This window comes from Lagenorhynchus albirostris, chromosome 15 (genome assembly GCF_949774975.1).
Source record: "Lagenorhynchus albirostris chromosome 15, mLagAlb1.1, whole genome shotgun sequence".
NCBI lineage: Eukaryota > Metazoa > Chordata > Mammalia > Artiodactyla > Delphinidae > Lagenorhynchus > Lagenorhynchus albirostris.
In genome coordinates, this window is record NC_083109.1 from 67,722,185 (window position 1) to 67,747,900 (window position 25,716).

The 25,716-nt window shown below is 48.0% G+C and overlaps 1 protein-coding gene across 1 annotated transcript; it reads left to right on the forward strand.

Annotated features, from left to right (window-relative positions):
- Nucleotides 1-1,170: 1,170 nt before the first annotated feature.
- On the forward strand, nt 1,171-4,646 carry CHP2 (calcineurin like EF-hand protein 2). The gene is made up of 7 exons (XM_060122946.1): nt 1,171-1,454; nt 1,852-1,924; nt 2,033-2,113; nt 2,240-2,370; nt 2,560-2,621; nt 3,403-3,525; nt 3,724-4,646. Exons 1-7 carry the CDS (start codon nt 1,388-1,390, stop codon nt 3,775-3,777), a joined length of 591 nt encoding a protein of 196 aa, XP_059978929.1. The 5' UTR covers nt 1,171-1,387; the 3' UTR covers nt 3,778-4,646.
- The last annotated feature ends 21,070 nt before the right edge of the window (nt 4,647-25,716 follow it).

Sequence of the window (25,716 nt, forward strand, 5' to 3'; positions counted from 1 at the left end):
TGTGTTATATGTGTGTCTGTGTTTCATACATAAAAAGAAGAGATTTTTGCCCCTTGGGGGTCATGTGGCCCCCATGGAGGATACATGCTTTATGACAGTTCACAGCTATTTCAAGCGATGGCAAGCCTCCACCACAGAAAAGTGGGAAGATGGCAGTGTAGCAAGCATGTGAGTTAATGCACTTAAAAGGCATAGCAAAGTGCAGGGCCCATGGTGAGTGCTCAGAAAAATGAGAGCCCTTGCTGTGGTTGTCATTATTATGTAGAGGTTGGTGACAGTGAGGTTTGTAACGCCCCCTCAGGCTGTATGTGGATTCCCCTGGTGCTTGAGGGCTGGTCGCAGGGCTGTAAGGTTGGCGACAGTGAGGTTTGTAACGCCCCCTCAGGCTGTATGTGGATTCCCCTGGTGCTTGAGGGCTGGTCGCAGGGCTGTCAGTCCCTTAGCTGGAGCTTCTACCAGAGCCCAATAGGGCTCATAAGGGAGCAGCCGGGCTGGCTGGGGACTATAGCAAGAGGACCCCTCAGGATGCCCCCTCTACACATGGCAGCTGTTCTCAGCTGCCCCCAAGCGGCGCCAGGCAGGACTGCGGGCCTAGTGGTGTCAGATCTGATTTTTCAGAAGCCAGGAATTTGGGATTTGGGGTTCAACATCCAGATTTTTAAGCACTGACTCAATTAAACAACAAGGCTGTGTGGACCAAACGAAAGAGATGAAACCAAGATACGCTGACTTGTCCAGAGAGAGAAGCATAGCTGGGATTCCAATCCAAGTCTTTCAAACCCGGCGCTCCTTCCACTTAAACCAGCCCTTGCTCTCTGCCTCCCAACCCTCCTCGCTTCAGCCCCGTTTGGGACGCTTTCAAAGCCTCTGCCTCCAGGCCCGAGGGGGCCCCAGGCTGGGGCCATCCCGGATTGGGACGAATGCGTCTAGCTCCCCTGCCCACCCGTCACCCACTTCCCAGAAGGGCTTGGATTCTGTCTCCAGATGAAGAAGGGCGGACCTCGCTCGAGCCTTGCTCGGCGGCACCCGGGAGGCCCAGGGCCGGGAGGGAGGGCTGGGCCGGGCGGGAGGAGGCGGGTCGGTGCCGGGGCGAGAGTGGGAACGGGGACTCGCGGCCGGCGGACCCGGCCCAGCCCAGCCCCTCCCCTCCCCTCCCCGCCCGACCTCAGAGTCTCGGGATGCAACTAAGCGTTCTTCGCTCCCGCCCCGCTGACCCCGCCACACTGGCACGGTTTTCTATTCGCCCGGGTCGCGGGTGGGAGGCGAGGAACGGCGGGGTTCAGGAGCCTGGCTTCCCGCCAGGGCTGTGGCCTTCGGCCCAGGGGCCACCAGGCGGCCGCGCCTGCGAGGCGGGAGGGGAGGACGCCGGCCCCGGCGCAGCTCGGCCATGGGCTCCCGCAGCTCCCGCGCCGCCAGGATCCCCGACGTGGACAGCATCCAGCGGGAGACCGGCTGTGAGTGCGGCGCATAGCGCCCGGGGACCCGGTAGGGTTCCGGGGGGCTCCGGGGGAGGGTCCCGGGGCCGGGCGAACCTAGAAGATCCTAGCGGCCGGGCTCGCGGGCGTGAGGCGCGTTCACTCAGGGGTCCCGGCTCCGGGCTTGCGGGCACCCAGGTAGCCTCCAGCCGGGGTCGAGGCAGACTGCAGGACCGGAGGCGGATGGAGGGGTGGCTTTGGTGTCTTTGGGTCTCCCGGATCTCCCGGGTCGCACCCCGCCCGCTCGGTCCCGGGGCCCAGGTGGAGCCTCCCTCCAGCCAGCCCCCCGCGGCCGCCTTGGGCATGGAGCGCGCCCCGGGGTTCGGCCGCGTCCCCAGAGTCCTCGGGGAGTCACCGTCCGCCTCCGCCCCCGCAGTCTCGCAGGCCAGTCTGCTCCGCCTCTACCACCGGTTCCGAGCGCTTGACAAGAATGAGAAGGGCTACCTCAGGTGAGCCGGAGCTGGCCTTCTGACCTCTCACCTCTGCCTCTCTGACCCCGTCCCCTCCTTGACCATGTTCCGTCTTTGCCCCACTCCCCTTAAACTTTGACTTTCCAGCCGCGTAGATCTGCAGGAGATCGGGGCGCTGGCCGTGAACCCTCTGGGAGACCGCATTATAGACAGCTTCTTCCCTGACGGGTGAGCCTCGCCGCGGGTGGGGAGGTGGGGGTGAGAGCTTGTCGGGGGAGGTTAGCGACTGAGGCAGAGGCAGGGCCACGGCGACCACCGCGCCTGCACCATTGCCTGCCTCCCCCCACCCCCCAGGAGTCTGCAACTGGACTTCCCAGGCTTTGTCAGAGTCCTGGCTCACTTTCGACCTGTGGATGTTGAGGACCTCAGAAACCGGGACCCCCAGGAACCCGAGCCCCTCAACAGCAGAATGAACAAACTTCGCTGTGAGTCTGTGCCCCCTACCCGAGTGAGACCCCAGATTGACCACACCCGTTGAGAGGGCCCAGGCACCTTCCACTCCCTGTGTGGGCCCATTGGTGCCCCCCGCACCTCCCACTCCTCCAAGGTGAACTTTGGAGGGAAGAGAAGCTGGGAAAACCCACCTTCCTTTTCCCCCTCCACTCTCTTCCCAGTTGCATTCCAGCTCTATGACCTGGATCGAGATGGAAAGATCTCCAGGCATGAGATGCTGCAGGTTGGAAGAACCCAAGGGAAGGGGGGTGTGGTAGAACGGAACGGCTGTGGGCGATGGAGGGATGATTGGTGGGTGGGAGATGCAGATGACTGGGGTGTTGGGCGGGGAATAGGAGTGGGTGGGGTTGGAGCGTGGGTTCGTTGGGAGATGGGATGGGGAACAATTGGGTATGAGGTTGGAAATAGATCAGTAACTCTCAACTGGGGGTGATTTTGCCCCCTGAATGACACTGGCAATATGTAGAGACCTTTTTGTTTGACGGGGTGGTGCTCCTGGGACCTAGTGGGTAGAGGTCAGGAACACTGCTAAACATTTTACAATACCCAGGGTGGTACCCTGGATACCAGGGATACAGTACCCCTCCCCCCCCCGAAAGGAGTTATCTGGCCTCAAATGTCAATAGTGCTGACACTGAGAAACTCTGGGATAGATGTGATGAGGTGGGGGATGGATTGGGGACTAGTTGGAGGATGTGATGGGGGATAGGGTGGAGGATAGGCAGAGATTGGGTTCTAAGGTTGGGCTTGAGTAATGAGCTTGGGCACATTACTGAGGTGAGAGTGGGATAGTGAATGACAGATGGGGGGTTGGATGGAGAAGCAATGGGGGAATTATTGGGGGCTGTGGTGGGAAGTGACTGGAATCGGGGGAAAATGAATGAGGGATGGATTACAAAATTGGCAGTAACATTTGGGGTGATGCGGACAAGGTTTGGGGGATGGTGTCATAGTCTCTGCGCCTCCTCCTTATGGCTGTCTCTGTCTCTTCCTCCACCACCCAGGTACTCCGGCTGATGGTTGGGGTACAGGTGACAGAAGAGCAGCTGGAGAGCATTGCCGACCGCACAGTGCAGGAAGCCGACGAAGATGGGGATGGCGCTGTGTCCTTCCTGGAGTTCGCCAAGGTCAGGATGCCCTCAGGCCTGGGAAGTTGAGACCAGGAGTCCCTAGGACAGGTGGACATGGGAAATGAAGTTGGAAGGAGGACGGCAGAAAGAGAGGGGGTCCCCCAGGGAATCATGGGGCCTGGGGGATGGGAGAGGAGGCTGGAAGCATAGAGGTTTGGAATTCAAGCCTCTTGACTACCACCCGTCTCCCCGCAGTCCTTAGAGAAGATGAACATCGAGCAGAAAATGAGCATCCGGATCCTGAAGTGACGCCCTTTGTGCCATGGGTAGCTTACATGGACCAGTTCTGCCTGCGACTCCTCCTCATGGAGGCCCAGCCCCAGTGAACTGTATTCTTACTTGTACACTGAGCTCTAACTAGGACCAAGGAGAAAAGCTTGGAGGGGTGTTTACCAACTCATTTGATCTCAGATCTGTGAATCAGCCAGAAAATTTTTGGTTGCAAGTGACTGAAAACCCAAATCAAAGGGATTTCAGTTAAAAAAGAATTTTATGGGCTCATGTATTGAAAAAGTGTGGAAGTATCCAGAAAACTGGGAAGGTCTGGAAGTGTCTCAGGCACAGCTGAATCCAAGGACCAAAATGATGCTATCAGGACTCAGTTATTCTCTGTCTCTCATCTCAGCTTTCTTTTGTGTTGTATCCGTTCTCAGGTGGGCTCTTTCCTCGTATTGGAGGATGGCCACCAGCAGTTCCAGGCTTCCATCCTACTAGCCTAGTAATGCAGAGGGAAGAGATTTTCTTGTTCAATAATTCCAAGCAAAGAGTCTCATTAGCCCCCCCGGAACCTTGTCCTTTCTCCAGGGGAATGGAACTTTCTGTTTGGCCAGGACTGTGTCATGTGCTAAATGCTAGAGCCAGGAAATAAGGCCTGAGGAGGACTCAAGATGGGGTAAGGGATGGTTGCTTAAAGGAAAATGCAGGGCTATTATCAGAAGGGGAAATGATGCTGGTCAGGCAAAACAAGATATCCATTAGTGTTAGGTTGACCAAATGGAGGGATCCTTGAAGTCTGGCTTCTTAAGTGGGTTTTCACTGATGAAGGTGGGTAGTGGGGGAAGAGGTGATGTAAAAATAATAAGACATACCTTCCTAGAGTATGAAATAATTAAAAGGTTTGGAGAGTACTTCCATTTTGTTTCACGGTAAGATGTTCAAGCATTGGCATATCACAGAAGAGAGTGTAAAAGTCACATAAAATCATGAGATTCTATGTTTGTAGCAAAGCACTCTGGCTATACGTAAAGGAGATGCTGTCGGTACCCTGCTCATATCCCTTCCGAGGCCTGTGCTGGAGTTGTCTTGTATCAACACATTGATACAAGACACATTGGGAGCCAATTGTGCTTCTATCTTCCTAAGTCTGCTTTCAGTGATGTCAGGCTTGGTAGCTTGAAATTGCTGCAGTGGGAATATTTACACCATAGACATTGGCAGGCAATAGTCCAGCACTTTTCTGCTTAGGAGAGCCTGTTTTTAAACATTTATCAGCACATCAGCTGCTCGGCATTCACCATTACTGTATATGTCAATGACTTTTCCCCCAGCTTTATTGAGATATAATTGGTATACAAAAAACTGCACATAATTAATGTATCCAATTTGGTGAGTTCGGACGTGTGTATACACTTGTATTACCATTACCATGATTAAGGTAATAAACATATTCATCATCTCCAAAAATTTCCTGTGTCCCTTTGTTTTCTAGGTTTATTTTAACATGTGTAGTAGGAACATGTAACATGAGACCTAACATGCTTAACGTATGTTTAAGTACACAGTATTACTGTTGACTAGGCACTCTGTCGTATGGCAGATCTCTGGAACTTACTCATCTTGTATAACTGTAACTTTTACCCATTGAACAACAGGTTCTCATATCCCCTTCCCCCATCCCCTGGGAATCACCATTCCATTGACTACTTCTGCACACTTGACTATTTTAGATGCCTCATAGAAGAGGAATCATGCAGCACTTGTCTTTCTGTGACTAATTTCATGCAGCATAATGTCTCCCAGGTCCATCCATGTTGTCACAAAGGGTAGGATTTCCTTCTTTTTAAAGACTGAATAATATTCCATTTATGCGTATACCACACTTTCTTTATCTACTCATCTGTTGATGGGCGTTTGGGTTGATTATTGTGAATAAGGCTGCAAAGAACATGGGAGCACAGATATCTCGTCAAGATAGTGATTTCATTTCCTTTGGACGTGCACCCAGAAGTGGGACTGCTGGATCATACGGTAGTTCTATTTTTAATTTTTTGAGCAACCTCGACGGCTTCTTCCTGCAAGCATGGGTGACACTGCCCAAGGGCTTTGCCTGCCGTAGGCATGTGCTCAGCCTTTGTGAGGGGCAGGTGGAAGTGCCAGGGAGTCAATGTCCGTGGAAGCAGCTCTCAGCCAATGACAGATGGAAACTGGAGGATAAATAGTCGCTTCCTCACCCCTCAGGTGGGACAACAGGGGCAAGTTCTCTTCATTCTCAGAAATCTCCAGCAGGTCTGAGCCCCAGCTGCCTACGGTTTTAACCTGCTTGGTATGGTACCCTGTTTGGCTCCTTCTATCCTGTCTCCCTTTTCCCCTGTCAGTGCTTCCTGCATCACCTCACATGTAAACAGCTAGCTGTCAAAGCGTTGTCTCAGGACACTCTGGAGAAACTCAACCTGAGACGTGCTAGACCTTCCAGAACACAAGCTCACAGTCCTCTGTGCTTGCAGGTCCTCAGTGGGACACTCAGAGGGAGCACCGTGTTAGGTGACTGTGCAGCTTGTGGTGTTTTCCAAGTCCAGGGAGTTTGAGGCCATGTAAAGACTGTGCACCTTTGGGGCTCTAGGAACATGAAATTGTCTGGGGTGGCACATTAGCCCCACTCCGACTTTTGCATTTTGATCATATGACTCTGACAGGTGAGGCTCGCAGTTGAGGGGAGGGGGCAAGGAGGATATTGGATTGCTTATGAAATTTTGAGTTTTTGTCAGGATTTTTACATGAGCAAAGACTTTTTGATTGAGAGATGTTTGTTTAGTTTTTGGCTCCAAGTAAAGGTGGGAGGAAGGTGTAAATCTCACTGAGTAACTATGTTTTCCAGGCACTGTGGAGGAAGATTTGTGTACAGAGAGAAATAGGGGAGAGGGAGAGGGAGAGAGGGAATGAATCTTTATCCGTGGTCTTTTCCCCATTACAGTGTTTCTCAAATTTTCCTGACAGTAAATATCATCTGATTAAAAAGTTCAGACGCTTTGGCCCCATTTGAGAGCTCCTGATTCTCCAGGGAAATCTATATTTTTAATATGTGATTCTGATGTTAGAGGTCCAAAGACTAAACTTTTAGAAACGCTGACCTAAAGCTTCTGGCCAGGACTTCCCTGTTGGCGCAGTGGATAAAACTCCGCGCTCCCATTGCAGGGGGCCTGGGTTCGAGCCCTGGTCAGGGAACTAGATCCCACATGCATGCCGCAACTAAGAGTTCACATGCCACAACTAAGGAGCTGGCGAGCCACAACTAAGACCAGGTGCAACTAACTAACTAAATAAATAAATATAAAAAAAAAAAAAAGCTTCCGGCCAGGCTCCCAGTGACAGCTACCAGTGAGATGTTCTCCCACAACCACAAGGCACCGGCATAACACTGGCCCATAGGCTCTGGGTCCACACCTGCTCTGTGCCAGTGAGTAGCGCTTCTGACCGAATAAGGGTCCCTGGAGGGCCTGGGGGATCCCCCAGCCTCTACTTGCTGTTCTGGTGGGTGAGGGAGCGCGCTGCCCCCACTTTTTCTCAGCATGAAATCCTCAGGATCCTACCGAGCTTAGGAGGTTGGAGACCTTTGTCAGGCAGGAGGGCGAGGCATCCGTCTGGCTGCTGTGGTATAAACTGTCTGAACCTCACCCTCTTGATATCGACCCCGACAGAGTTGCCTATGGATTTGTTCTGGGGGTGGGGGGCTCTGATGACACCGGTGGGGAGCCCTGTGCTGTCGTTAGCAGTTGCCAGATGCAGCGATTTGTCTACCGCCCTCGTCGTTGTTGCCGTACGGTCTCTACGAGCTGTGCCATTATTTACTTATTATTTGTCTGAATCGACTTGTTTAAAAATTTATGTATTTGAGCTCACAAAGGAACTGAATCTCACTCCTGTAAATTAGAAACTGCCGTAAACAAAATACATACAAAGAAACAAACAAACAAACAAATGTCAAGAAGAGAGATTAGCAAGTGTTGTCAAAGACAAACCTGCCTGAAACACAGCTCCTCTGTGGTGATCTGAAGGATAGAGAATCACCTTTTCGTTGTGTGATTTGGGGTTATTTAGAACTGTGGGGTTACCTCTGAAAATCATCTTGGGTACACGAGCGCTGTGTTTCCTACACTTTGGGATCCGCTGGCTGGGGGAACTGGAAGGCAGTAGTCCTGGATCCAGGGACCATCTTGGAGGCGGCCATCGGTGGGCTGGGCATCCCGCTTCTCGGGCCGGCTGCTGGTCGCCTTGGGCTTGGTAAAGGTTGGGCACTGAAATGGAGTCCACTCACCAGGGCAGGTCCAGGGACAAGCAGCAAGGCGTTACAACAGACGATTTATTACAGAGCTGGAAATGTTAAGAGCAACAGCCCTTTGCTGACATTTGTGTCCAGACCTGGTAAGACTGTGAGCTTGGAAACGGGGCCTGTGAACTTGCCTACCTGCTGGGCTCAGATGGCAAGAGTCGTCAAGGGAGGGGCTGAAGGCCTGGTGTTTGGGATCCTCACTTGAGAGGCGATTCCCAGAGAGGTGTGGGGCAGGCACTGGCACTGCCCCCACTTGTTCCACCAGGGCTGCTGCGAAGGTCTTTTGCTGACCTGGGGTTTTCTGGAAGAACCCATCTACATATCCTGAAAATAAGATGGGAATTCCAGAAGCCCCTTTCCTGGCCAAGGTGACTGAACCTGAGAGAGCGTGTGTAGGAGCCCTGGGGAGTAGCACTTAAGTAGTAATGTTGTATAAACGTAATTATGGCTAATCAGGAAAATAATGAAGAATGCTGAACTTGACTCTCAAATACAATAGAAGGAGACTATGAGTTGTCCTCTGCCCCGCCCAGCCAACACCAATAAAACTCTTCTTGATGTTTACGAGGCATTATATAGACTTGATTCTTGGTTATAGAGCTACCCTGAGAATCAGTGTGGTTCAATAAAATTAAGTTGAGTTTTGGAGTTCTATTAAGCCTGAGATTGAACCTGGACCCTTTTAATTACTCACTGAATGCCCTTGGGTAAGGAACTTTACCCTTCAATGCGTCAGCCTCCAACATCCATGAAAGAGACAGATAACAGCAGTACCTCGTAGAGTTATTATGTCTTGTCCTTCCCCTATGTCACCCTGCCCCCCAACCTGCTTTTCTTCAGCTGAGGCCCCTTGGCCCTACCTGTAAACCAGGACTCTGGTCTGTATCAGTCAGGAATCTTTCTGTTGTAACCAGCTTATGAAAGAATAAGAGTTTGTTGGTTCATATAACTGAACGGAAAGTCCAAAGGTAGACCTGGCAAAGGACAGTTCCAAAGGCTCATTGATGTCATCAGAAATCCGTCTTTTCACTCTGCACTCTGCTTTTCTCCATTCCCCAGCAGCAATCCCAATGAAAAGGGAGCCTCTCTTTCCCAATAGCTTTGCCAAAAGACACAGAAGTGAACCTCAGCTTAAAGAAGTAAACCTCGCTATAGCTGGGTGGATGTACCACTCTGATTGGCCAGACTGGTAACATGCTCACCCCAGGAGCTGGAGATTGCAATCTCACTTGTACCAAATGCTGCGTAAAATGTGTGTGTGTGTGTGTGTGTGTGTGTGTGTGTGGTATCGATTCCTTAAAAGAAAATCAGAATGCTGTTGCCAGAAGAAAAAGGCTGCATGCTGGTTCTGGGAAGGCAAAATCAACAGAGAACAGTACACTAGTTAAGTGTTTTGGTTTTGTTTTGGGCTACAAAAAACAGAATTACCAACTAACAGTGGCTTACACGATGGAGACAATTGTCTCACATTATAAGATGTTTACGGTCGTAGGCAGTCCTAGAGATGTTGAGTGGCTCAACAATTTTATTAAAGATCCAAGATCTTGTTAGCCCTCCATTCCTCAGCGTATTGGCTTTTAATTCTCAGGTTTGTTGACTCATGGTTACAAGATGGCTGCTGTGGCTCTAGCCAACACACCCTCACAGGAATAGTGTCTAGAACAGGTGGGTGGCCAGGGCAGCTAAAGATAATGCCTTTTGTGTCTGTCTATCTTGATTGCTGAGGAAAATATTTCCCAAAACTATATCCCACTCATAGATTGCCCTTTACTTGTCATTGGTCAGAACAAGAACACCTCTAGCTGTAAGGGAGGCTGGGAAAATGAATATCTGACATCTTCAGACTTCATCATGGGAAATGGTCTTTCCCAATAATGATGAAAGGGGAGAGAAATAACAGCTGTGTAGTATATTATTCTAAGTGTGACTGTGATAGTGGACAACACCTAAATCTTGATGACTTAAGACAGCAAGAGTTTATTCCTTCCTTACACTGTATGTTGTTAGCTGTGGGTCAGCTGTCCTCTGCTCCACATGCCTTCGTGCTGCAGGACCCAGGCTGAAGGAGCAGCCCCTGTCAGGGACATGCCACATGGCAGAGGGACAGCAAAAGAGCTGCAGGAAACGTGGCTACGTTTCTGTGCAGACCTGACATATGTCTTGTCTACTTGGATATCATTGGCCAAAGCAAGTCACAGTCTAAGTTGAAGTCAACAGAGCAGGAAAGTCTACTCCTCCCATAGGGAGTCATGATGTTCTATCATATGATGTTCTATTGCTGTGTAGCAAATCACCTGAAAACTTAGCTTAAAACAACCACCATTTTATTATACCTGATGATTTTGTGGTTCAGGGATTTAGGCAGGGCTCAGCTGGGCAACGCTTCTGCAGCACGTGGTGTTGACTGGATCCACTCTGGTATTCCTGGCACACGGGCTGGTCTGGAGGGTCCAACTGGCTTTACTCACAGGTGTGGCACCTTGGTAGGGATGCTTTGAAGTCTGGGCTCTCTGGCATGGCAATGTGAAGGTTGTGGACTTCCTCCATGGCAGCTCAGGGCTTGAGAGACCGTGTCCTAAGAGACAGGAAGTAGAAAAGCCCAGGCCGGGGAAACTGGCCCAACATCACTTCTGCCATAATGTGTCAGGACAAACCAGTCACAGAGCCCACAAGAGGAGGGGAGACAGATTCTCTCTCTGGAGGGGAGGAGTATTAAAGAATTTATGGCCGTCTTTTACTTGCCACACGTGGATATAGGAACAGATGCATAACCTTACAGGGAAGAGAAGTAGACATTTAAAAAAAAATAAAATTTAAGATGGGTCTTACCTTACCAGTTAGCATTTATCATGAAATAAAAATTATCAAAACATTGTTATGTTACATAGTTAATATTTATCATGAAACCGAAATAATTAAAACAAAGTTGTTAAATACTTCACACACGTGATGCTTAATATATTTGTGTATGCTTAACTATATGTTAGTTAATATTTATTATGAAACCAAAATAATTCAAACAGTTGGGCTATTGCTACAGAAAGATCAAGGTACAAAAAAAGAAAGGACAGCTATACGCCCACACACACACATACACACACACACACGTAGTTTATACAGTATGATAAAACATTATATATTAGACCCCCCCAAATCAGATCACAAAATAAAATATCATGGTCTAAAAAAGGATATAATTGAATATTAATGTAATCTTGAGTGGCCAAGGCTTTTCTAAGAATAATCACCAAGGAAACTATTAATAGTATTAAATATATAAAAAATTCTGTGTATCCAAAAAAACATGAAAAAAGTTAAAGACAAAGGACAAACAGAAGGATCATTTGCGTTATACATATCAGACAAGGGGTCCGAATCTTTTACATATAAATTGCTGTTTCAAATCCTTTAAAAAGGATGAATATCATATAGGCAAAGATATGAACAAGAAATTTTTTTAAAGAAATACAAATGTCCAGAGTCATATAAAAATGTTCAGCCTCAATGTTGATTAAATTCTAATTAAAACCCTGATTCTTCTGAAGATCACTCTGGTTTTATAAATCAAAAGCCTCAAAACTGGGCCTATGCTTTGCCCCAGAACTCTCATTCCTGGGAATTAATCTTAAGTAAATACGTATGGATGTGCAAAAAGATCGACCTGCTAGATTATTTACCTAAGTATTGTTTATAACAACGTGAAAAACCGGAGTCAATTAACTGTGTGATTGTGGGCGGGGCAGCCTCTGGGGTGTCCCTTCAAGAATGAACTTGTCCTTCCCTGCAAGGAGTGCTGGAGCTGGCAGATTCCACCTTTGACCTGCTCAGGATCCGCTGTACTCTCACGCAGAGGCCACGTTCTTCTGAGACAGCCCTGGCTGAGGACTGAGCAAGGTGCAAGAGCCCGGCGAGTTTTGCTCATCCACGGGACTCCTCTAGCAGGAAACTGTGCTCCAGAGCTCCCTGCTGACCTGGCTGAACCTGTGCCAAGTCTGCATTGCGATCTGAGGCTCTCTCTGGCCAATCCTGCTTCTTCATTGTTTTATCTTCCCAGGTGTTACTCCCAACTGCACTCCTAAGTCCGTATCAGTGTCTGCTTCCCAGAGAACCCGATGAACAGAGACAGGATTCATTTAGAGTTTGGTCAGAGAAGCAGAACCACAAAGGGTGAAAGGGACTAAGGAACTTAGTATAGAGATTAGACCCTGCACATCTGCGGGAACAGGTCATCAGTGGTCCAGTAGTCAGTATGTAAGGGGGTGGCTTTTCTGAATTCTGGTGTTGGGCCTGATGTCAACAGTTGGGAAGGAAAAATATACATGAAGTCGGCGAATGCAAAGATGAACAGGAGCCGGTGAGGACAGCGTGGAACCTGTTACCACCTGCAGCCTTGATGATGTGGGTAATGGGCAGGCACCCATCACATGCATCTCCCAGGATTTAGAGAAGCCAAAGGAGACCCAGAGTTGCTGGAGGAGCCGCAGGCCTGGCTGCTGCCCCACATGGACAAGGTGAAACAGCAGATCAGCCGCAACGTGTGTGAGGGGCAACAGTGCCGTACTCTGACCTTCAGAGCGTAAAGACATCTCCTTCACTTCTGCCCGCCCAGTCCTGCATACATTTTTCTCATGGCCAACTGTAACCCAGACCATAGGGAAGGCAACTCTTGGAAATGTAGTTCCAGCTTAGCTAAACTGAAGAAGAATGAAGCCACTATAATGGGACTGGTTAAAAATAATACATATTCATAAAATGAGGTGGTATTTATCTATTTAAAATGGTGCTATAGGGAATTCCCCGGGGGTCCAGTGGTTAGGACTCCACGCTTGCACTGCAGGGGGCACAGGTTCAATCCCTGGTCAGGGAACTAAGATCTTGCAAGCCGCACAGCACAGCCAATAAATAAATAAATAAATTTAAAAAATGATGCTATAGATGAATATTTACTGTCATTAAAAGACAACAATATATACATTATAACCCCATTTGTAAAAATGTGTATAAACATGTAAAGACAAGTGTTCAAAGGAATTGAATGGTGAGTTCACATATCCTATGGTCATAATATAGAGTTTACAGTTTCTTTTTCAGTGATTACCAAAGGTTTCTAATGGTTACATCACTCTAAACTATGCCATTTGAATTGTTATATTTTTACTAAATTGTAGCTATAAAGGCATAATTATAATAATGGCTACTTAATGAGCTAAACCTTTCACAAGCATTACCTCATTTATTATTTATTTATTTTGGGGGCTTTATTTATTTAGGCTGCGTTGGGTCTTCGTTGCTGCGCGTGGGCTTTCTCTAATTGCAGCGAGCGGGGGCTACTCTTCGTTGCGGTGTCCAGGCTTCTCACTGCAGTGGCTTCTCTTGTGGAGCACGGGCTCTAGGAACGCGGGCTTCAGTAGTTGTGGTACGCAGGCTCAGTAGTGGCTCATGGGCTCTAGAGCGCAGGCTCAGTAGTTGTGGCACTCGGGCTTAGTTGCTCCGTTGCACGTGGGATCTTCCCAGACCAGGGCTCGAACCCGTGTCCCCTCCATTGGCAGGTAGATTTCCAACCACTGCGCCACCAGGGAAGTCCCAAGCATTACCTCATTTAATTCTTCCAATAAACCTGGAGTTAGGTATTTTTTAATTAAGCCCACATTTAATTATGTATGAATGTGAAGTAATATTCTCAAGGTCATGGAGCTACTAAGTGGTGAAGTCCATGGTGCTTACTCTTAATTATTAAGCTATTCTGTCTGTTGGGAAATTGCTGGTTTCCAATCACATAAGTGTTTCTTTTAATTAAACACTCTTCCTGATTTTCCTTCAATTTTATATATGAATTCTCATAATTATACTTCAGTGAATACTAAGTTGATATTCAAGAGGTCTGCTTGTCGCTTCCCAGCACAACTGTAATTCACAAAATTATTTAATTTAATACTCGGATCATCCATTTCTCATTGAAACCCCTACCAATCTCTTTCCTAACTCCGAGCAAAATTTTCAGACTCAGTTTTGAGAGAATGATTCCTTAATTAATTACTAATATTCATTAACATTCTGGCTTGCCAGGCACTGAGCTAAAAGCAGGTGTTATAGGGATTAGCAAAACAAACAGTTCCACTGTCATGGAGCTCATATTCTAGAGAGGGAGGCAGACAATACAACCAAACATATATTAAAGAGTTAAGTTCAGATAGGGGTCAGTGCTGTAAAGAAAGTAAACCGGAGTGATTCTATAGGCAGCAATTGAGGGTGGGGTGCGGCTAGTTCAGATAAGGTGGTAAGTGAAGGCCTCTCTAAGGAGGTGATGCTCGAGGAGGGGCCTCAAGGCTGAGAGCAAGTTTCCCATGGAAAGATTAGGAGGAAGAGCACTCCAGCCAGAGGGTAAAGCAAGTGCAAAGGTCCTGAGGCAGGAACAGAAAGCGTTTAGAAGTGAAAACAGAGAGTTAAGAGATGCATTGGAAAGAGGGGCAGGGACCATAGTATATAGGTCAGTATAACGAGCTTGGATTTTATTCCAAGAGAAATGGGAAGCCATTTGGAGAGTTTTAAGTGGGATTGTAACATGATCTGTTTTAAATTTTAATGAAGTCACTTTGGGTGCTGTGTGGAAAATAAATAAGGGGGCAGAATGGAAGCAGGGTTTGGCAGTTCCTCCATGACTTGAACATGGAATTGCCATATGGCCCTGTAATTCCGCTTCTAGGTGTATACGCAAAAGAACTGAAAACATGTTCAAACAAAAACTTGTACTCAGGGACTTCCCTGGTGGCGCAGTGGTTAAGAATCTGCCTGCCAATGCAGGAGACACCAGTTCGATCCCTGGTCTGGGAAGATCCCACATGCCGCAGAGCACCTAAGCCCGTGTGCCACAACTACTGAGCCTGTGCTCTTGAGCCCATGAGTCACAACTACTGAGCCCGCATGCCACAACTACTGAAGCCCGTGCACCTAGAGCCCGTGCTCCGCAACAAAAGCCACTGCAGTGAGAAGCTCGTGCACTGCAACGAAGAGTAGCCCCCGCTCGTTGCAACTAGAGAAAGTCCGTGTGCATCAATGAAGACCCAATGCAGCCAAAAATAAATAAATTGATTAAAACAAAACAAAACAAAACAACAACTTGTACTCAAATGTTCCTAGCAGCATTATTCACAATAGCCAAAAAGTAGAAGCAACCCAAATGTCTACCAAAAGATGAATATACAACATGTGATATTTCCACATATCAGCCATAAAAGGAAGTGAAATACTGACACATGCTACCACGTGGATGAATCTTGACAACATTATGCTAAGTGAAAGAAGCCATACAGAAAAGGCCACATATTGTATAATTCCATTTGTGTGAAAAGTCCAGAGTAGCTAAATCCATAGAGACAGAAAGCAGATTTGTGTCTGGGGACAGGAAGAAAGGATTCTGACTGCGTGACGGGTATGAGGTTTCCACTGGGGTGATGAAAAAAGTGCTGAAAATAGATGGTGGTGAAGTTTGTACAACATTGTGAAAGCATCGAATGCCACTGAATTGCAAACCGTAAAATGGTACATTTTATGTTATTAGTATTTAATCATCATAATAAAAGAATTACCCAAGGATTTATTTAAAATGCAGCTTCTTGGGGGATTTTCTTTCTTTTTTTAAAAATTAACTTTTATTGGAGTAGACTTGCTGGGGGCTTTTCTTTAGAAATCATGATTCTGCAGGTCTGGGGAATCCTAGGGGCCTGCCACTGAAAAAAAAAAAAAAAAAAGTGGAAGCAGGAAGACCAGACAGGAAGAGGGGGACTTGGACTAGGATGGTGACAGTGGCAGTTAGATTTAGAAAGGTAGGGGACATATCCTGGAGGGGGTGTCCACAAAAAATGATCATGGCTGGAACGTAAGGTAAAAGAAGGATCAAAGATGGCTCGCAGGCTTTTGACGTGAGCATCTGGTTGGAGAATGGTGCCCTTTACGGAGCAGGGAGATTCTACAGGAGCAATACACTTGGGAAGATTAAGGGTTTTGTGCCTGCTTAAGCAAAGTTATACCTTTTCTTGAAGAAGGTGCCAATGCAGAGGTTGCTAGATGCCTATTATAGCCTGTCTATTCCCTCTTTCTTTTTTTTTTTTTTGCGGTACGCAGACCTCTCACTGGCATGTGGGATCCTCCCGGACCGGGGCACGAACCCGTATCCCCTGCCTCGGCAGGTAGACTTGCAACCACTGCGCCACCAGGGAAGCCCAGACTAAATTAACCTTCTGTTGTTACCTCCATCCCGCCTCTGTTCTCTGCTCTGGGTTCTTTCTTGGACGGGTTTGTCTTGCCTTGGGGGTGGGTGTGGGTGGGTGGAGAGCAGTTTCCTCCTCATTTCCAGTTGCCTCTGGGGGAAGGCTGCCCGCAAAGTGAGCTGCCATTAGACATACGTCCCGAGCCCCCAGGGACTAATGAGAACCCAAATATCATCACCCTCTTCCTTTGTCTTCATTTCCTGCCCATCTTTACAAGATCATTGATAGCTGGGGGAGCCTGCTAAGAACACCTAACCAGGAATTGCTCCTGCTGTTGTATTTCCAGCAGGGGGCAGAGCACACAACCTGTACAGTTCCTGGACCGGGTCACCTCACACCACGTGCTCTTTGGCCACCTCTCACCTCAGTCCTGACCTGTCGAATCCCCAATCTGCCATCAACAACCCCCAGTTGGTTTTCTTTCCTCTTCTGTTGCCAGGTGCTACCGGTCCCTTCTTCCAACATCATTAGGCTAGTATTAGTTAACGTGTAGCTATTTTCTTTTCTTCATTTAAAATTTCAAATGCATGAACACTCCTTGTAAAAATTAAAATAATTGAGAAGCATAGAAAGTAAAAAGGTGAGAGTCCTTCCCTCACTGGACTCATCCTGGTCCCCAAAGTTAACCACGGTGAGTAGTTTTGTGTTCCTCCTTCCAGAACTATTTTTCAGAATGTAATTTAGACTCATGGAGTTTTAGGACAGATGTGCACAATTTATAGAAAATAGTGGATGAGGGTGAGGCAGGAGGTAGATGGGCTCCAGGTTAGACATTTACAGGCAGCCTCCTGTTTACACTTCCAGACAGAAATAACAACAGGAAAAGGGTAAATAGCTGGACTTTGCCTCCAGTGGACACTTTAAGATAACAATAATGGCAGGGGCAGAGAGGAGCTGAGCCCTGCCCAGATAAGAGATAAAGAGACCACGTATCCCATTCTTGAGGTCAAGGAGACCTTCCCGACTACACATGCGCAGAAAGGCTCCTTGGGGATCAAAAAGGGAGGGGGTGTCACCCCATAGTAGGTGATGTCAACCTACCCATAGGCCTCTTCCCTAGAATCCATCTTGGCTAAGAGAGGCGAACACACATAGGGGAAGACCCTGAGTTAAACCAGACATGGACTCAGAGCCAGGCAAAGCAAGATGATTGGCCAGAGGAAACCCAGAAGAAATGCCCCATAAAAGTGATTCAAACTACCACGAGGGCACGACTCTCTCCTGAACCCGCCTGTGTGTGTCTATTCACACACATTCTTTTTCCTCAATAATAAATACTTTACTGGTTTCACTACTTTCCATCTCTTTGTGGAAATTCATTTCTACAAAGCCGATGGGGCCAGGGCCTTGTCACTGGCCACTGGCCCTCGTGGTCTAGTGGTTAGGATTCAGGGTTCTCACTGGCGTGGCCTGACTTCAATCTCTGGCCGGGAAACCAAAATCCAGCTTAAAGCCACCGCAGGCCAAGGCCACCGCAGATCAAAGGGAATCGCAGCCCTGGGGTCTGGGCTGACTCCACCTGTCTTCTAGGACTTGCAGCATTTGAACCTGACTCCACGTTTCAATACTTGTCTCCTCCTGGGCTTCCTGGCCACCACACCTTGGCTGTTCTCATTTCCTCTGGGGTCTTCTCTCCTCTGCCCTCCCCTAATGTCTGGCGTCCTTCTGGGCTCTGTTCTCCTCTCTTTAGGTCGATGGGGCACAGAACATATACTCTCTTCTTCAGACCTGCAAACACACACCCGCTGTTGAAGTATGTGCCGAGGGAAAGCTGAGTGGGGACCAACTGTGGCCGGCAGTCCAACTTAGGATGTACAAGCAAGTTCTAGCCTTGTTCCAAGTGGGGTCCATATCCTCACAGAAGATTGCTACTATTATTGCTACCACTGCTGTTACTGAACCAAACTTGGGTCAGCTCGCCCTTCGGCAATAAAGCCAATCTACTGACACCCCGTTGTGTGAAGGAAAATGCAGTGTTTATTGCAGGCTGCCACACAAGGAGTCTGAGACTGCCAGTGCCCAGAAAGCTCAAACTCCCTGATGGGTTTCAGCAAGGCCAGGTGAGGGAGGGGCATCTCAGGGTATGTAACCAGCTCATACACAATTCTCTGATTGGTTGATGGTGAGGGAACAGGGCAGTGTCACAGGGTTCACATTATCAATCCTTAGGAGCCAGTAGGTCTGGGAGCTAGGTGCACGTGGTCATCAAGTAGTTAATTTCTTCCATTTAGCGGGGGTTTTAGCATCTGTAAAACAGCTCAGGAAGTGCGCATCAGGTACTTTTATCTAGGTACTTCAGAGAGGAACTAAAGCAAAGGGTGTGGGGGAGGGGTCTGTCTCGGGAAGACCCTATAGGGTCCTGCTCGATTACCCTGCTGCAACTACTGCTGGCATTTTGGTTGGCTGAAGAGGAGCTCAGACCTTATGGTAGAAATAAACTCCTTCCACTCCCATCACCACCATGACCAATATCCCTTTGCATCCATTGATGGTCATGGGAGCTATTAGTGTATAACCTACTGTATAACTGGCTTAGGAAGGAGGTATTAGGATCCTGGATCTGAGCCCATGAGGCAAGGCAGGAACAGTGGGAGTGAGGAAAGGATGACATGGCATCTGTATCTGCTGGACTCCGTGGAATAAGTTTGAACCTCTGTCATTAGAATTGTAAAGAACGTGTGCTATAGAATTGTTTTTCAAAATCTTTTTTTAGGGGGTGGGTGGGGTATATAACACACATATAGAAAAATTCATAAAATGTAAGTGGACAGCATGAGGAATTGCTACATAACAGACACCCATATAAGTAACCACCACCCAGATCAACAGCTAGAACAACCAGCCCCCAAGAGCCTGCACATACTGCTTTACTTTTGAAACCTTTTCCTTCCCACCCCCAAAAGGAAACAATGCTCCTGGGTTTTTGGTAATCAGCCCCTTGTTTTTTTTTGTTTTTTTGTTTTTTTGTTTTTTTGCGGTATGCGGGCCTCTCACTGTTGTGGCCTCTCCCGTTGCGGAGCACAGGCTCCGGACGCACAGGCCCAGTGGCCATGGCTCACGGGCCCAGTGGCCATGGCTCACGGGCCCAGCTGCTCCTCGGCATGTGGGACCTTTCCGGACCGGGGCACGAACCCGTATCCCCTGCATCGGCAGGCGGACTCTCAACCACTGCGCCACCAGGGAAGCCCCACTTTTTTTTTTTTTTTTAAGCTCATTTTACTGTTGAGGGACAATCGGGTTGTTTCCAATGTTTGGCTTTTACAAAGATGCTGTCTGCAGAACTGTTTTTTCTGAGAGCCTTTGCTACTGTTGGGGAAACAAGCAGTTGCAATGATGCAGCGATGGGAAGGGGCCAGTTCTGTGCAGAATCTACCCTGTGTGGAGTTCCGAGGCCTCTTTGCTTTGTGAGCGTTGGGAGGTGGCACCTCAGTGCCGGCACAGACATTCTCACGAGGGACACTGTCAGCTAGTCGTTCCTTTATGTGGCTTCCTGCATCTCGGTCTGAAACAGAGAGAGGAAGAACTTGGCAACTTTTGTGTTTTCAGACGGGTGTGTGAGTGCAGGTGAGGTTGCTCCTTGGACACAGGAATGGGGTGCAGGCAGGAGGCTCAGAGGTACTGTAGTTTGGGTATAAGTGTAAATGTCCCATATGTGAATCCGCTGTAGCCAAGATTTTCCCCAGACCTGTTGACTAGTGGGGAAGCGGCTATGGTTGACCACCTGGGTGGGTGGGTGTGTTACTCATTGGGTCTGGGATAGGTGATGGCAGGATTTTGTGGGTGGCATTGGAGTAGAAGGGCCTGCCTCCTTCCCTCTGACTGACCCTGCAGCAGATGTAGCTCATCAAGATGGCACTGGAATGAAATACTCATATATGTGCAGATCAGCAATGACTGGTGGTGATCTTGCAGGGTCTAGAAGAGCCGCCCTGTGCCAGAGAACCAGGTCTGGTCCTGGTTCTGGTCCATTGGCTAAATAAAGCAGACTTTCTTTCCTTGCCCCCTCTGTTTCAGTGAAGATCACCTCCAAGAAGCTCTCAGTATCCTGGCTTCAGAGATGATGTGATGAATACTGATTGAATACTTATTATGTGTCAGGCACTGGTTGACACACTTTTTATGTATATGTATTCAAGGTTCAAACATCACTCTGGGTGAGAAAATGTGTATGTCAGCTTCTGCTGTGTAACAAAACTTCCCCAAAGGTAGTGTCTTAAAATAAGAAACACTTATTATTTCTCACAGTTCTACGGGTTTGCTGGGAGTTTATTTTGACTTGGGCTGGCTTGGCTGTAGCTGGATAGTCTAGGATGGCCTCACTCACATATCTGGCAGTTGGCCTGACATTAGCTGGGGTGACAGCCACATGCCTCTCATCAGCCAGCCCACGCTTGTTCACATGGTGGTGAAAATGTTCTCAACGGCAAGAGAGAGTAAGCCCTAGTATGCAAGCACAACTCCAGCTTCTTCTTGCATCACATTTGCTGGTGTCGCATTTGTCAAAGCAAGGCACACGGCTAAAATTAGATCATAGAAGTGACCTACTCAAGGTATGGTAAACAGTCCACTACAGACTCTTATTACCCCCATTTTACTGAGGAAGAAACTGATGCTCAGAGAAGTTAAGTAACTAGCTCCAGGTCACACAGCCGCTATTGGACAGAGCTCAGCCTCAAATCCAGGTCTATCTGGTGGCTAAGTCTGTGCCTTAAGCCCTATTTATATTGCCTCCTTCCTCAGACCTGAGCCCTTGTGTCCCAGTGCACCAGTTCTGGAGAGGAGAGATGAACTCACTTAACCAGCCTCCCCCAAGGGGCCACTCAATTGTAGAGCCTGGCAGTTGCCTATATCGCCAGCCAGGCTTAGCAGCCTCTGCAGCTCTGAAGAAAAAATATCCTCATGAATCTGACCAATAGTTCAGCTATTGCACTGGATTCTGTGCACTTGGATTAGTCTTGGGAGGTCACGTTCCGTAGAATGTAGGAAATGGATGGAAAGAATAAAAGATGGCAGCAGAAATGGGCCATTATGCTGCACATAAACGTATTAAATGCTCAATGGGCAACCATTAAACACCCACTGTGTCTGAGCTAGATCCTGATTGCTCAGGAGAAGTGCAGGCAGGGGAACATTTATTCTCTGAAGCATTGATTTCAATAATGTGTGTTAAGGTAAAGAGTCTCCAAATGAAGTCACTTATGCTAAGCCCCGTATCACCAAACCAAGACTTAATTACAGGTTCAGCTCTCCCAGAAATGGAATCTTAAACCAGTCAATCAGAAATTGCCTGGTCAGAATGTAAAATAGTTGGCTGGTGGGAAGCAGCAGCATGGCACAGGGAGATCAGCTTGGTGCTTTGCCAGGACTTAGAAGGGTGGGATAGGGAGGATGGGAGGGAGGCTCAAGAGGGAGGGGATATGGGGACATGTATATGCATATGACTGATTCGCTTTATTGTGCAACAGAAACTAACACAGTATTGTGAAGCAATTATACTCTGATAAAGATCTACTTAAAAAAAAAAAGAAATTGACTGGTCAGCGTTAGTTAAGTAACATGCCTGATAGATCCCTGCCCTCCCCTGTAAAGAAATGATCTTGCAATAACCAATCCACTTTTTGCCTAGTACAACTTCCTTGTTCCTGCTCCCTTCTGTTCACAAAATTTCATGCCTTGTATAGCTCTTCCGAGCTCCTCTCTGTCTGCTAGATTGGATACTGCTTGATTCATGATTTATTGGGTTGAATTTTGTTTTTTAACAATGGATATCAAGAGTAAGATAAAAGACTCTTAGACTTGGAAACTACAAGATAGTAAGACCTCGAGATTCAAGAGAGGTGGGAAAAGCAGGGCATCTTTTCATAATACTGCTAGTGCAGACAGCCTCTTATTAGGTTGTTAGAACCTGTACCAACTTCTAACGAGATCTGAGACCACCATCTCCTTTTAAATTTAAGGTCTACTCCAAAAAGACATTTTTTGATGACTCTGGGAAAATGGGGTGAGCATGCAAATTTGGGGTAAGGATTGAAGGAATAAAATCTCCAAACCCCAGTTTAGATTTGCAATCAAGCTGAAACTCTTCAGTCCCCCAGGGCTTACCTTTAAAAGAACAAAAAAGCTATTTGTAAGAAACAGCGATCTAGATTTGCATTTGAATGTGGTGCCGATCAATGCTTATTAGCAGGAATACAATGCACACCATTAGCAGGAAGGTAGCTTTGGCAACTGCTCGTTAGTTTCCTAGATTTAAATAAGTAACTAACAGGTGATCCGGATGCTCCCGTGTCTGATGAGATCCAATGGCATCTATGATTTCCCACTTTTCTCCCCAGGGCAAGGCAACGTTCTGCAGGAATAATTGTATTCTCCTTTCCCTCCATTCTCACTCACACATGCCTCCAGGCTCCTCTGTACTCCCAGGGTTATAGGATGTCAAAACTTGGAAGGACTGTAGGCATTTCTTGGTCAGGACATTACTTAGGAGGAAATTGTAGTCCCAAGAGGGTAGTAACAAACTGGTCATCTGAGAAGTCAGGAAAGAATCTGTTTATTACACACACTCCCTTTCTTCATTGAAAGGAAGGACACTCCATGGGTTGAAGGAAGAATGGAAACACACAATGGGGCGACCACTTTGTGGAAGATCCCTGGATGAGACTTGCAAAGGAGAGCAGAGCTCTCTGCCTGAAGGACTGGAGAACTGGGGCCAGGCACAACTTTTTTTTTTTTTTTTTTTTTGGTATGCGGGCCTCTCACTGTTGTGGCGTCTCCCGTTGCGGAGCACAGGCTCCGGACGCGCAGGCTCAGCGGCCATGGTTCACGGGCCCAGCTGCTCCGTGGCATGTGGGATCTTCCCGGACCGGGGCACGAACCCGTGTCCCCTGCATCGGCAGGCGGACTCTCAACCACTGCGCCACCAGGGAAGCCCCAGGCACAACTTTTTTGTTTGTTTGTTTGTTTCTGTGGTACGCGGGCCTCTCACTGTCGTGGCCTCTCCTGTTGCGGAGCACAGGATCCGGACGCTTAGGTTCAGCGGCCATGGCTCACGGGCCCAGCCGCTCCGCGGCATGTGGGATCTTCCCGGACCGGGGTACGAACCTGTGTCCCCTGCATCGGCAGGCGGACTCTCAACCACTGCGCCACCAGGGAAGCCCCAGGCACAACTTTCGGCTGGAAGAAATGTAAGCAGCTTTTGGCAGCAAAGAGTTCTCTGCAGGAGGCCCCCTTATCCTGTCACTAACCTGAAACCAGGCACCCCCATGCTCTACTCATCTCTGGCCCTAGCACACCTTTCACATCTTTTGACCACACACTACCTTGCCCAATCTGTTGGTTCTTTCCATATATTAAAGGAGTAGAAATGAAGAATAAGTAATTAAGTGATGACCAGGTCTCTTCCCTAGCTCCCCCTTCAGTAATCTTGGGAACAAACTGTGTGAACAAGATAGCATCTAAAAAAAAATTGTTGCAGGAAGGGGGACCCCTTCCAGGGCCCAAGAGTGGGCTCTTGTCTAACACTCGGTAATGAACTGTCCAAGGAGACACACTTGCTGAAAAAGCAAGAGACTTGATTGGGAAGGGGCGCCCGGGAGGAGAGCAGCAGGGTAAGGGAACCCAGGAGAACTGCTCTGCCACGTGACTTGCGGTCTCGGGTTTTATGGTGATGGGGTTAATTTCCGGGGTGGTCTCTGGCCAATCATTCTGACTCAGGGTCCTCCCTGGTGCCATGCGCATCGCTCAGCCAAGATGGATTCCAGGGAGAAGGATTCTGGGAGGTTGGCAGGACATAGACTGGCATCTCCTCTCTCCTTTTGACCTTTCCCAAATTCTTACATTTCTGGTAGCTTGTTAGTTCCGCGTTCCTTACCAGGACCTCCTGTTGTAAGGTAACTCATGCAAGTGGTTACTATGGGGCCTCGCCAAGGTAGGCAGTTTCAGTCAGTGGTTCCCCTAACAAAATCACCAGAAGCTGACAAGCCTGCACACAGTGGGGGATGGCGATGACTCTGACCCCCTATCTCCATGATTAACTGACATTACCTCCCTTTTTCCTTTTAAAAGCTTTGAAGGCTGAGCAGAATCCGTGGAGATGGTTTTTGGGGACGCTAAGTCCACCATCTCCCCAGACTACTGGCATTCTGATTAAAAGTAACTTTCCTTTCCACCAACTTTCCTCTCTGTCTCTGACTCTCTGGTTTTCGAGCCGTGAGCACCTGGACCTGATTGGGTAACAGAAACGTGCTGAGAGATTCACCAGGTCACAGGGGCTCACTGTAAAGGGAAACTTCTTAGGCCTAACTCTGCTGTGGGCGTTAAGGGAGCCCCTGGGACAACAGCTGGCCCATAGGAGCTAAACAGCACAGTGGTTGCAAGCCCAAGTGTTAGAATTACATGGACTTACGTTCAAGTTCCAGCCTTTCCACCAGTCTCCTGGGGTGATTCTTGGGCACGTTAATGTTTGAGAACTGCTGATCTGGCCTGTCCTGTTCTGATAATTTATGCTGGACCCTAGGAGATTGTATTTGAGGAGGGAGGAGGATGAATCCCAAGGTGAAGCCCACTCCTGTGAGCGGAGCATAATGAAAATTTAGTTTTTCCTAGAAAACAAGCGTTTCCTCTTCCTTTTTTGTAATAGAACTTCCTTTTTTCTGTTTTCTATTTTTCAGCTACCATCTGTCCTCCATGTGATCTTATTCTTCAGGGGAAGTGGTCTCTGCTCCCAGGAAGTGGCATAATTGGTCTAAACAAACCATATTTTCGTATCCCCTTTGTTTAATGATGGGCTTAGGCATGGGGACATGAGGTGATTCTGGCCAAGGAGACGCGAGTGGAGCCTGTGCTGGGGCTTCTGGCAGAGGTTTTCCTTGTTGATTGAGAGGACACAAAGAGGGAAGAAGCAGTCCCTCTACTGACTCTGGATACTGTTGTGAGAAAGTACCACCTGGAGCTTGGGCAGCCACCTTGTGGTCATGAGGAGGCTGCTAGGTCAAAGGCGGCAGAACAGAACAGCAGAAGGAAGCTGGGATTTACTGATATAACAGAGCTGCTGAATCAACCAACTCTGAAACCATCATTTTATTATGTGAGATAATATTTCCTCAAAGTCTAAAGACAGATGCATTGGTAGGTTCTGTTTCTTGCGGCTGAAAGTTTCTCTAAAAAGAGAGATGGAGATGTACACTCTGGAGCCCTGAGAAAGGAAACACTGATGAAGGGAAGAACCTGAGGCCGGAACAGCAAGTCTAGGAACTAGACTGTATCTCTAAGGAGAGTGGTGAGGAGTGGCCTGACCTTTACCACAGCCTAGTGGCTAAAATCGAGGACTCTGGAATGAGTGCCTGAGTTCAAAGTCCAAGTCCATCACTTAACTGA

Bases quoted from the DNA above. Each gene is read 5' to 3' on its own strand.
- CHP2 (XM_060122946.1), top strand. From the start codon at position 1,388: ATGGGCTCCCGCAGCTCCCGCGCCGCCAGGATCCCCGACGTGGACAGC. The intron at 1,455-1,851 runs GTGAGTGCGGCG...CCGCCCCCGCAG, and splicing joins CATCCAGCGGGAGACCGGCT to TCTCGCAGGCCAGTCTGCTC. The intron at 2,371-2,559 runs GTGAGTCTGTGC...CTCTCTTCCCAG, and splicing joins CAGAATGAACAAACTTCGCT to TTGCATTCCAGCTCTATGAC.